Source organism: Trichechus manatus, unplaced genomic scaffold (assembly GCF_000243295.1).
Source record: "Trichechus manatus latirostris isolate Lorelei unplaced genomic scaffold, TriManLat1.0 scaffold00046, whole genome shotgun sequence".
Lineage (NCBI taxonomy): Eukaryota > Metazoa > Chordata > Mammalia > Sirenia > Trichechidae > Trichechus > Trichechus manatus.
In genome coordinates this window covers 14,328,444-14,341,724 of record NW_004443982.1, presented here as the reverse complement: position 1 = coordinate 14,341,724, position 13,281 = coordinate 14,328,444, and the positions used below count along the sequence as shown (strand labels likewise).

At 40.0% G+C, this 13,281-nt stretch overlaps 1 protein-coding gene across 1 annotated transcript in view; it reads left to right on the top strand.

Annotated features, from left to right (window-relative positions):
* ATP6AP2 (ATPase H+ transporting accessory protein 2) overlaps positions 1–13,281 on the top strand; it is a 34,581-nt gene that overhangs the window by 17,577 nt on the left and 3,723 nt on the right. The window contains exons 4-8 of the mRNA XM_004376930.2: positions 2,998–3,093; positions 3,249–3,386; positions 4,250–4,303; positions 5,428–5,577; positions 8,392–8,511. Of these exons, the coding sequence (XP_004376987.1) occupies positions 2,998–3,093; positions 3,249–3,386; positions 4,250–4,303; positions 5,428–5,577; positions 8,392–8,511 (558 nt within the window). The remainder of the gene's footprint in view (positions 1–2,997; positions 3,094–3,248; positions 3,387–4,249; positions 4,304–5,427; positions 5,578–8,391; positions 8,512–13,281) is intronic.

Genomic DNA, 13,281 nt, shown 5'->3' with positions numbered 1-13,281 from the left:
AAGTAACAATGCACAAGCACTAGAAGAGAGACTAGATAACTGGGAGCTTCTAAAAGTCAAACACTCATGCTCATCAAATGACTTTACCGAAAGAGTAAAAAGACAACCTACAGACGGAAAAAAAAAATTTTTGGCTACAACAAATCCGATCAGCATCTAATCTCTGAAATCTACAAGATACTGCAAAACCTCAGCAACAGAAAGACAACCCAGTTAAAAAATGGGCAAAGGTTATGAACAGGCACTTCGCCAGAGTAGATATTCAGGCAGCTGACAGACACATGAAGAAATGCTCACGATCGTTAGCCATTAGAGAGATGAAAATCAAAACTACAATGAGATATCATCTCACCCCAACAAGGCTAACATTAATCCAAAAAACAAAATTATAAATGTTGGAGAGGTTGTGGGGAGACTGGAACACTTCTACACTGTTGGTGGGAATGTAAAATGGTACAGCCACTTTGGAAATCGATTTGGTGCTTCCTTAAAAAGCTAGAACTAGAAGTACCATACGATCCAGCTATCCTGCTCCTTGGAATATATCCTAGAGAAATAAGAGTCGTCACATGAATAGATACATGCACGCCCATGTTCGTTGCAGCACTGTTCACAATAGCAAAAAGATGGAAACAACCTAGGTGCCCATCAATGGACAAATGGATAAACAAATTATGGTATATCCACACAATGGACTACTACGCAGTGATAAAGAACAACGATGAAGCCGTGGAACATCTTATAACATGGAGGTATCTGGAAGTCATTATGCTGAGTGAATTTAGTCAGTCACAGAAGGACAAATATTGTGTAAGACCACTATTATGAGAACTCAAGAAAAGGTTTAAACACAGGAAACAACATTCTTTGATGGTTACGAGGGTGGGGAGGGAGGGTGAGGGTTATCCACTAACTAGATGGTAGACAAGTATTATCTTAGGTGAAGGGAGGGACAGCACACGCTACAGGGGAAGTCAGGACAACTGAACTAAACCAAAGGTAGGAAGTTTCCTGAAAATAATCAAACACTTTGAGGGACAGAGTAGCAGGGGTAGGGGTCTGGGGACCATGCTTTCAGGGGACATCTAGGTCAATTGGCATAACAAAGCTTATTAAGAAAATGTACTGCATCCTACTTTGGTGAGTGGCATCTGGGGTCTTAAAAGCTTGCAAGCAGCCACCTAAGATGCATCAATTGGTCCCAACCACCTGGAGTAAAGGAGAATGAAGAACACCAAAGACACAAGGAAGGTATTAACCCAAGAGACAGAATGGGCGGCATAAACCAGAGACTTCATCAGCCTGAGACCGGAAAAACTAGATGGTGCCCGGCTACCACCAATGACCGCCCTGACAGGGAACACAACAGAGAGTCCCGGATGGAGCAGGAGAAAGGTGGAGTGCAGAACTCTAGTCAGAAGACCAGACTTAATGGTCTGACTGAGACTGGAGGAACCCCAGAAAGCATGGCCCCCATATTCTCTGTCAGCCCAGAACTAAATTTTTGAGGCCAACTCTTCAGACAGAGATTGGACTGGACTGTGGGACATAAAGTGATACTCATGAGGAGTGTGCCTCTTAGCTCAAGTAGATATAGGAGACTAAATGGGTTGCTTCTGTCCGGAGGTGAGATGGGAAGGCAGAGAGGGTTAGGAGCTGGTTGGATGGACATGGGGAATCGGGGGTGGAAAGGAGGAGTATGCTGTCACAGTATCGGAGCAGTTAGGGTCACGTAACAATGTATAATCTTTTGTATGGGAGACTAACTTGTAAACTGTATCTAAACTACAACAATAAAAAAAATAATGTAAGGCTAAACTAATCTAGGGGTGTAGAAGTTAGAATTTTTGTTACCCTAGGTGGTGGGGGTAGGGGTAGGGCAGCCTCTAGGGTGCTGATAATGTTCTGTGTCTTAATCTGGTTGGGTTATATGGGTGTATCTATTTGTAAAAATTCACTGAGCTTCTACCCCAAGATTTGTTCACCCTTATATGTATGGAGCTCTGGTGGTGCAGTGGTTAAGAGTTATGGCTGCTAACCAAAAGGTCAGCAGTTCGAATCCACCAGCTGCTCCTTGGAAACTCTGTGGGGCAGTTCTGCTCTGTCCTATAGGGTCGTTATGAGTCGGAATCAACTCAATGGCAACACGTTTTTATTATATGTATGTTAAACTTTAAGTTAAAAATTCTAAGAAAAAAAGTAGGTCTTACCTCAGTTGATTATTTCAGTCTAATAATATCACTATGTGGTCCTAAGATAAGGGCTTCACTGTTCTTGTGACATAACTTAAACGTCTCTTAAGAGACTTCAGTCTGTCTGAAGACAAACCCTAAATCTTGCTAATAAACATTTTTTACAATGTGAAATGAAAAATCAATGTCTGTTTCTCTTTCAGTTAAATTTTAATACTTCAGAACTCTATTTTGTTGTTGTTTTTAAATTTTTTACTGTGATGAAATATGTATAAGAAAACATTTGCCATTTCAGTCATTTTTACGTTCACCATATTATGCAGCCACTATTTGTGCCCAAATTTTTTCATCACCCTTAACAGAAACTCAGCATGCTTCTGTATTTCCCCCTCCTGCTCACCTCTGGTAGCCACTAATTACATGATCTTCTCTTAAATGCAAGTTAATACTTGATTGTGGGATACACAGTCAGTGTGGCACGTTTAATCAATGTTGAAATCAGATGTATTGCTTAAAGTACACGAAAGACGTCCAGAAAATGAGGGTTTGTGCTAGATAGTGTTGTGTCCTCATTGTTAGCAAGTTGTTTCCCACTTAACACATTGGGAGATACGAGCTTGTCGGCCCACCAGGGGGCTGTTTAATCTTTTGTGCCGGAAAAAGGACTCTTTGTTTAGAAATGATTTGGGTCTTTTGAATTTACATAGAAAATGCTATTGCTTGTTTTTTTTTTAACTACCATCTGAATGATTTTTCTTGTCTCTTTGGTTCAGATAATAATTAAGGTCTTACTTTTAAATTTCAGGCAGTTCCTTTTAGTCTCGACAGCGTTGCAAATTCCATTCATTCCTTGTTTTCTGAAGAAACTCCTGTAGTTTTGCAGCTGGCTCCTAGTGAGGAAGTAAGTGATCTAGTTTTTAAGATACTTAAAAAAGAAATTGTCATCATTTAATAAAAGTTTAAAATTAACTGTGAAAATTGCTGTCAGACCTCTCTATATATTGGAATTCATCTGTAGAATGTGAGTAATTTAAAATTTGGATTCTTAACTTGCAGAGAGTGTATATGGTGGGGAAGGCAAACTCAGTTTTTGAAGACCTTTCAGTAACATTACGACAGCTCCGTAATCGCCTGTTTCAAGAAAACTCCATTCTCAATTCACTTCCCCTCAATTCTTTGAGTAGGAACAATGAGGTAAGTAGTGCAGTTATTGAATGAATGAATTCATAGCATTCCTAATTTCTCATTGCTTATGCTATTGACTTTAAACAAACTGGAAATTTTAGAAAATGAAAAATTGGGCAAATTTACTGTTGGAGTCAATTCTTCCCTTTAGTGAAATTTTCTTATGAATCCCTGGCTCTTTTTGGGAGTTCAGCTGTCGTAAGTAGTATTACTTTCTAGCACAAGGGTTGCTACCTATTAATCCAGACAACTCAGAAATCACAGTATCTACCTGGTGGAGCTGTGTAGATTCTGATAATGTGGGAGCCATTATCACTGCTGCTACTGATATTTTGCCACATTTTTCTAATCACTCTTAATAGCACAGTGCCGGGAGCCACCCCTACTTTTGACTCCTGTCCTTCAGCTTCAGTATCTGCCCATGCACCCTCCTAAGCACATGACACCGCACCTTTGCGGCAGCCTCACTTCTAACTTCTATGGATGGCCAGGACCACCATCTTTTATTCTCCAGTGTGGAAAATGTTCCAGGGCAGTGAGGAAATTGTGCTGTTGGCAGGACCTCATTGCACTGTGTCAGAATATCCTGATGTGACCTGAGGGAAGACCGCTTTACAGTTTGGATGTTTTATAATAGTTTTCTCAAAAAATACAGCTATTGAGTTGTAACAAGTGCTAGGGAATGGCCATTACCTTTTTGTTAGGAAACAATGTTTTGTATGCATTTTCAATTGAAACGAACCTACCAAATGGAGGACAGTTGTCCCATAAATTCACTTATGTGATTAACATTTGTAATATCCAGAGCCTTACTTGATAAATGGCAAATACAAATCTCTGATATATATTTAAAATCTTTTGGCTCTATAAAGGTTGACCTGCTCTTTCTTTCTGAACTGCAAGTGCTACATGATATTTCAAGTTTGGTAAGTAGGCTGCTCTAATTTTTCAGTTCCATTTATTTTGGTTCCAGAAGGCATTTCTAGAGAATTCTTGAATGATAGTGAAGCCAACTGAAAAGTTTGCTTCAGTATACTGTAGATTTATGATCCCATAGAAATTGAGAAATTAGCACTTTTGTTGAAAATTCTTGAACTCACGTTATAGTCAAATTATTTGGCATTTCTACTTGTAGGAGAGAGAGTATATCCTCTAAGAATATAAGCCTAGGAGTAGGGACACCCTGGCTATAGTCTCAACTTGGCCATTGACGTCCTGTCAGACATGAAGACTTAATTCCTATATCTATATCCTGGGGTCTAGAATAGAAGTAACAGCTTGGACTAATAATGCTGTCTACCAGGTCATCAAAGAAAGGAATAAATCTGTCTGAAGGTATTTTTTTGGTGAATGATTTTTATTTTTAAATCATCCTTGTGACTCAAATAAAAGAACTTACCTGTTTGCTATATTCTCCCAAACTTTTTCAGCGGGTTTTGGTTCTGGGGGAGTCCCTGGGTGGTGTAAACGGTTGAGCACTTGACTACTTGCCAAAAGGTTGGTGGTTCGAACCCAACCAGAGGCACCTCAGGAGACAAGCCTGGTGATCTGCTTCCAAAAGGTCACAGCCTTAAAAACCCTATGGAGCAGTTCTACTCTGCATATATGGGATCACCATGAATTGGAATTGACTCAGCAGCAACTAGCAGCAACAACAATTGGTTCCGGGAGTCAGGAGGCAGAGTACTGGCGGCCTGGGAGGTCAGTGGAAGGTGTCCGCTTTCTCGGCACTGATAGCTCATGTGTTCTCCTGGGATCAAACTGGTCCAACCATCTGTCCTTTCATATTCTGGCTCATGTCTAAGTTTTTAAAATGGAGGAATTAAAAAAAATATTTAGGGAGTCCTGTAACTCCTTCTAAAAATGAGATTTGTGTTGGATTTGTTTTATCCAAAACACCCTTTTAAATCACTGCAGTTTGCCACCACTTTAGACTATTTGTGTATTGTGGCACACTGGTGTGCTTCTGTTCAGCCTAGTTTAGTTAGGCGTAAAACTTCATCTGGCTGTGTTTGACATCTTTATTCACTACCTTTTTTTTTCTCCTAAGTTGTCTCGACATAAGCATCTAGCCAAGGATCATTCTCCTGATTTATATTCACTGGAGCTGGCAGGTTTGGATGAAATTGGGAAACGTTATGGGGAAGATTCTGAACAATTCAGAGGTGCTTCTAGGATCCTTGTTGAGACTCTGCAAAAGGTAAATTATCATTTTAGTGGCCAAGGATGGAGTGAAAGGGGTATGTTGGGCTGTCGCTGCCTAATGCTGGGAGAAGGGCTCTGGGTGGCGCAAACAGTTAAGTGCACCTACCTAGAGGGGCCTCAGAAGACAGGCCTGGGCGCTCTGTTTCCAAAAGGTCACAGTCTTGAAAACCCTGTGGAGCAGTTCTGCTCTGCACACATGGGGTCGCCATGAGTCAGAGTTGATTCGATGGCAACCAACATCAGCAACAACAGTGCTGGGAGGGGGCAGCATTAATGATTGGTAACTCTTGCATGATAAATGTTTATTTTTTTGTTTAACATAAAAACATTGTATGATTACTTTCCAGTGCTGCAAAGTATTTTTTACTTAACTGAACTCTTTAATGAAGGCAATAAATATTAACGAATGGATATAAACAAACAAAAAACCCCAAATCCCTTGCCTCAATTCTGACTCATAGCAAGCCTGTAGGACCCTGCCCCATAGGGTTTCCAAGGCTGTAATCTTTACAAAAGCAGACTGCCACATTGTTGTCCTGCAGAGCAGCTGGTGGATTCAAACCACCAACCTTTTGGTTAGCAGCCCCACACCACCAGGGCTCCTTAATGAATGGATACACTATATTACTGAAACTATTATTTTTGGTTATTTAGGTTATTTTTTAACATTTTACTATTATAAATTTTACTGTAATGACCATTCTAGTAAATAAATCATTGTCTTCTGCTCTGAATATTTCTTTGGGATAAACTTTTACAAGGAGATTATTGGGTAAGAGGATGTGAACAGTTTTAAGGCTTTTGGTACATACTATCGAATTTCCCTCCAGAAAGGTTATACACATTTATACCTTTATAATTCACAGATGATACATTTCACTCATTTAAAGTGTACAATTCAGTGGTTGTTAGTATATTCACAGATTTGTACAATCATCACCACAATCTAATTTTAGAACTTTTTGACACCCCAAAAAGAAACTCTGTACCTGTTAGTACCATTCCCCTGTTCATGCTCATGCTCACCCCCAGGCCTTGGCCACCACTAATCTGCTTTCTATCTCTATGGATTTGCCTAGTCTCGACATTTCACATAAATGGAATCATGAACTATGTGGCTTTTTATGCCTGGCTTCTTTCATTTAGCATGTTTTCCAGGTTTATCCATGTTGTAGCATGTATCAGTACCTCATTCCTTTTTTATGGCTGAATACTATTCTGTTATATGTATATACAGTAGCCTTGGTGACACAGTGGTTAAGAGATGGGTTGCTAACCAAAAGGTCGGCAGTTCGAATCCACTAGCTGTTCCTTAGAAACCCTGTGGGGCAGTTCTCTGTCCTGTAGGGTCACTATGAGTCAGAATCGACTCGACAGCAACGGGTTTTTGGTTTTTATATGTATATATCACAGTTTGTTTATTCATTCATCAGATGGACATTTGGGTTGTTTCCACTTTTTGGCTATTATGAATAATACTGCTATGAACATTCGTGTACAAGTTTTTTTGTGAACACATGTTTTACTTGTCTTGAGTATATCCCTAGGAGTGGAATTGCTAGGTCATATGATAACTCTGTTTAAGATAGAATTATGATCCTTAAGTCCTGAATAATTTAATTTTTTTTTTGAAAACAGCTAATTTTTCATTAACTCTTTCTTCCTTTGAGTCTTTGATAACCTTTGACTTCATACAAATAGGCTTTTATGCCTTTATTTGTGCATTCACTGTGCTGAGCAGAAGGTTCTTTTAGCAGGAATGTTGAGGGAGTAGAGAGCCTTGGTGGTCAGGGTGTGCATGGGGTTGCTGCATGTGCTTTCATTGGTGGCTGGACCAGCTTACTTTAACCTGGATTTTTGTAGGAATCAGAAGACTGGGAAATGCTTGGTATTTGTAGAGTGCTATTGTATTGGCTAAAGATCAGGAGAAACAGACTCCCTCTGTCCTTGCCAAACTAAGTTAATGAGCAGTGAGACAGAGGTTTAGGAGGGCTTTTCAGTAGTCTTTTCAGGGAGTTTTAGCTCTCTGCTGGTGAGATTTCTTTATTTAATTACTTCATGTGGCTGAGAACCAAAGATCACCAAGGCTCCCCAACCCTTCCTCCCCCTCCATCTTAAGAGGGATGGACAAAAAGAGGTTTGTCCTATGTCAGGCTCTGTGGTCATGCCCTGGTCATCGCCCCTGAACTTTAGTAAACAGCCTTCTTAAAAGTGGAATATACAATTTAGAAATCATTTTAAAATGTCTTACCATGTATTGCCAAATTGTTCTCTGGAATGGTGGTTCTAACCTCTCATCAGCAAGTATGGCAGTGCCTGTGTGCTGACTCATTTTAAAATTCAATTTTATTGAGGTTCTTTAAGAATTAAATGAGATAATCTAAGTAAAACACCTAGCACAGTTCCAGGCACTGAGTAGATGCATAATAAATGCTAGTTTTTCTCTGCCCTTGGAAGTATTCGCCTAAAACTCTTCAGTGAGGCTCCATATTTAACTCTTTGTAGATGTTTGTGATAAACCAAAAACCACTTAGGAAAATTTCTTCATTGCCCTTCCCCCAGTGTAATGCCCAAAGTTCAGTTTCTTCTTCAAGTAATTCTATTTTGAACATTTGAATATGCGTTGAAGCTTGACACTTTTCCGAATATCTTAACATAATCAATACCTTTAAGACTTGTCTTTTTTAAGGCATAGTGTATTTCGTGAGCCAGTAGGTAACTGTGTTCTTGTAGCTGCACTGAAGCTTTACAAATAATTTAACCAGTCTGGATTTGAGATTCATAATAATGTTAATAAATAAATTTTTAGTTTGCAGATGACATGTACAATCTTTATGGTGGAAATGCAGTGGTAGAGTTGGTGACTGTCAAATCATTTGACACATCCCTTGTGAGAAAGACAAGGACTATCCTTGAGGCAAAACATATGGTGAGTACATCTTTAGATCCTGCTTTAAAATTGTAAAATTAACTTTTTTTAAAAAAAAAAAAAACTGAATCCTATATCACCCATGGATGACATGAACAAGCAGTCAGGAAATCTGAGAAACAATTACAATTAAAACATATGTTTCTTATTCACATAGGATACGTGAGTAAGCCCCAGGTGTATTTTACCAGTGATACTCAGTTCTTTGGCCTTGTAACCAGGTGATGCAAGAATTCGAGTTAGGGATAAAAGTAAATCTGTCAAAGCTGATAAGAGAATTCAAATAGGAAATACATTGTCTTTGTGGCACAGTCCCTCATTTTCTTGAATCCTGTGTGTACACCTTTTTGTAATTCGATTTACTTCTACACTTTTCTGGTATGGATTTTGCTTTGATTTTAAGCATTTGCAGGGTCATAGGCCATGGTGAAACACATCTGTGTGTGTGTACACATGCGTGCATACATATATGCAGGTAGCTTCATCATATCCAAGGGGTTATGAAAAAGCAGTGGTGTAGATGCTCCAAAACATTGTGTGGCCAACAGCATTTTTTATGGTTGGCTTTAGTCACTTGCAGTCAGGTACCTAATCATTTATATACATTTCTCTTTTTTTTTTTTTGGTTTTTTGTTTTGTTTTGTTTTTTTGCTTAAGACAACAGAGATTTATTCCTTTACAGTTCTGGAGGCTAGAAGTCCAAAATCAGGGTGTTGGCAGTGTTGACCCCTTCTGTGGACTCTGAATATACGCACTCCTCTTTGCACCCATTTGCAGCCTGCTCAGTTTTACTGAGAGCAGCGTAGGACTTGGAAAAAGAAGGTCAAAGATAACACCTGTTCAAGATAATCTAGAGATGACTGATTTGAGATTGTTCCATTCTAAATTGAATTGGAGTAGAAGGAACTCTGTTTAGGAAAGCATGGCAGGCTAGACCACTCAAAATTTTCCTACCATAAAACATTTAGAAATGCTGAATACAAAATAACAAACACCTTTTTGAGTGCATAGTTGAGCTCTCAAGAAAGTAAGGGAAAATTTTTTTAGTAGACTTTTTTAGAGTAGTTTTAGGTTTACCAAAAAATTGTGCAGGAAGTACAGAGAGTTCCATATATCCCCTCTCCTCTCTGTACATGGTTTCTCCTTTTAACGTTTGGAAAATTCTTAAGGACAAATGAAAAAGAGGAATCTGGAAGCTGTAGTAAGCAGGCTGTCCGAGGGACATCTGCCAGTTTGGTAACCAGGAGAGTGGAAGTGAGACCTTCGGCTCCCTGAAATGGGGAGTTGGAACTGATACCTCCTTATAAAGCTGGGGACCTGAAAGGGCTGTGCCTGAGTGAGAGGATAGAGCATAAAACCATTGGCCCACCCACAAAGGGAGACAAAGGAAGCTTGGGCTTTGGGTGCGTCGGGGTATGTGTTGGAAGTGGGGATGGCTCCCAAGGAATTCTTAATCACAGAGCCACCTTCAGGTGGGGTTGGGGCTCAAATTGATATTACCTGCGAGTTCCCAGAAGCCCCAGGCCAGGAAATGAACATAAAACCTGGTCCCAGGCTGGTGTGACCTCTGTGGTGCCTAGCGGACTTAAATGTAAAACCTCTCTGGCAGGACACACCCTTAGCAAAAGCCAAAGCGAGGGAGTACTCCCACAGTCTCCTCAAACATGAAGTCCAAAACCAAAGCTAAGAAGTTTCCTGAAAACAATCAAACACTTTGAGGGACAGAGTAGCAGGGGTAGGGGTCTGGGGACCATGCTTTCAGGGGACATTTATGTCTATTGGCATAACAAAGCTTATTAAGAAAATGTTCTGCATCCTACTTTGGTGAGTGGTGTCTGGGGTCTTAAAAACTTGCAGGCGGCAATCTAAGATGCATCAGTTGGTCCCAGCCAGCCAGAGTAAAGGAGAATGAAGAACACCAAAGAAACAGGGAAAGTATTAGCCCAAGAGAAAGAAAGGACCACATAAACCAGAGACTTCAGCAGCCTGAGACCGGAAAAACTAGATGGTGCCCGGCTACCACCAATGACCACCCTGACGGGGAACACAAACAGAGAGTCCCTGATGAAGCAGGAGAAAGGTGGGGTGCAGAACTCAAATTCTAGTCAGAAGACCAGACTTAATGGTCTGACTGAGACTGGTGGAACCCCAGAAAGCATGGACCCCATATTCTCTGTCAGCCCAGAACTAAAGCAGTTTCTGAGGCCAACTCTTCAGACAGGGATTGGACTGGACTGTGGGACATAAAGTGATACTCATGAGGAGTGTGCCTCTTAGCTTAAGTAGATACAGGAGACTAAATGGGCAGCTTCTGTCCGGAGGTGAGATGGGAAGGCAGAGAGGGTTAGGATCTGGTTGAATGGACATGGGGAATCGGGTGGAAAGGAGGAGTGTGCTATCACAGTATGGGGAAAGCAATTAGGGTCACATAACAATGTATGTATAAATTTTTGTATGGGAAAAAATAAAAAAAAGATTAAAAAAAACGATAAAGTCCAACAATTGTAAAGCACAGGTGGAGCCAATCCACCATGAATGCAAGTTAGCTCAAGCATCAAACAGCAGAAGTGGCCTCCAAGAGCTTTAAATAATAGAATATAGGTTGTTAGATGCCATCAAGTCGGTTCCAACTGATAGCGACCCCATGTACAACAGAATGAAACACTGCCTGGTCCTCTGCCATCCTCACAATCGTTGCTATGTTTGAGCCCATTGTTGCAGCCACTGTATATAGGTCATAAAATAATGGTTTAAAATAATTAAAGAAGTAAAAGAGGAGTCAAACAAGAAAAAGGAACAAGGTACTATTTTTTTTATATATATATATATATAATGGCAGATTGGAATTTGCCTGGAGACTTTTATTTTAAGTACTAGATTCTTTCAACATTGTCCAAGTTAGGCCTGCTAATTTTTTGTGAAGTGACTCCAGAGAAGTGTACCAGTTTGAACACAGTACCCTTGTTTTGGGAGTTTCTTTGATAAACCAGTTTTGCAGAGCTGAATTATTTTGTGTTCTGAGGCATTAGGTTGAATTTGTGAGTCAGCTGCTTTAATGGATAAGTTAAGAATTTATCAAAAGGTTTCTCAGATTGTTGTATGTATGATGAGAGGCAAGAATCAGGTAATGTCATTGGATTTTCTTTACCTACAAGGTAGTGAATTAACACTTTGCATAGGTAATCTAAAAGCTAAGATATATTTTTTGTTCAACATGAGAGACACACTTCAAGAAGGGAGGCTAGTAGCAAGCATCCCTTGCTTGCCTGTACCCTTGGTCTCTGATTCCTTGCCTGTTGTCAGCTTTCATTACTCTCTTTGATCTAGGTTCCACCCCCTTAAGTCTGTACTGATAGCCTTGCCTACTTCACCCAGAAAAAGAGGACTTCAGCATGAGGGTTCTTTTTCGGGTGATGGAAATCTTCTAAAATTAGATTGTGGTCATGACTATACGACTCTAAATATACAAAAGTTCATTGAATTGTACACTTAAAAAGGGTGGGGAAAAACCTGTTTACAAAAAATGAGGCCTTCAAGGGTGAACTTCCCTTAATGTTTGCCTCAACTCTATGCTCCCTGCATGTAACTGCACATGTCTGTGTACTCGTCCTCGCCTCCAGTCAAAATCACTGTCTTTCTTTAGCTTAAGGACCGAGTCAAGAGTGGAAGGAAATGTCTGCCCAGTCCTCACGGCTAGGTGCTGGGGCTGTAGGGACAAGTAGAACACAGTTACAGTCTCTTCTCCGACCTCCCTGCCAGATGCCCTGCCTGAATCTCGCGCTTCACTCTGCCGGTCTCCCCGCTTCCCAGCTTGTACCTCCCAAGTCCATCCTATACATTGTCTTCAAAGTTATCTTTTTAAGACAAATCTGATCATGTTAATCACTTCCTACTTAAAAGTTGTCAGTGCTTCTCATTGCCTATAGGCACAAGGACAGAGTTTCATAGCTTTCCTGCCTCTAGCTTCATCTCCTGCTTCTTTCCTACTTTTTTATTCTCTAGCCAGAATGAATTTGTTTCCCAGACAATGCCTTTGCATAGGCCTGAATCACCCCCACCCCACCAAGTCCTGGCAGATATTGATTCAGATCTAAGATGTGGTTGAAGCATCATTTGTTTTCTTCTTTAAATTTTTTTATTTTAAGTGGATTATACATAAGTATATAACATTTGTTGTGTGCCGTCAAGTCAATTCCTACTTATAGCAGCCCTATAGGACAGAGTAGAACTGCCCCATAGGATTTCCAAGGCTGTAATCTTTACAGAAGCAGACTGCCACATCTTTCTTCCACAGAGTGGCTGGTGGTTTGAACTGCCGACATTTCGGTTAGCAGCTGAGCACTTAACTGTTGCACCACTAGGGCTCCTTATATAAAATTGAGAACTAGTTAATTTAAAGAATAAAATAAGGCTAACACTGTATACCCATCATATAGCTTAAGAAAGAGAACACTTATTGCTTTGAAGCTCTCCCATCTTATCCCTCTACCCTCCCCATCCAGACGTAATTGCTGTCCTGAATATTACGTTAGTCATTTCGTTGCTTTTCTTTACACTTTGACTACATCTGTATTTATCCTTAAACAACGTTTGGTTTTGCCTACATTTGAATTTCGTATAAATGGAATCATACTCTGTGTATTTTCCTGTGTTCTTTGCTCAGTATTGTTTTGTTTTGTTTAATTTTTTTTATTGTACTTTAGGTGAAGGTTTACAGAACAAATAGTTTCTCATTAAACAGTCAGTACACATATTGTTTTATGACATTGG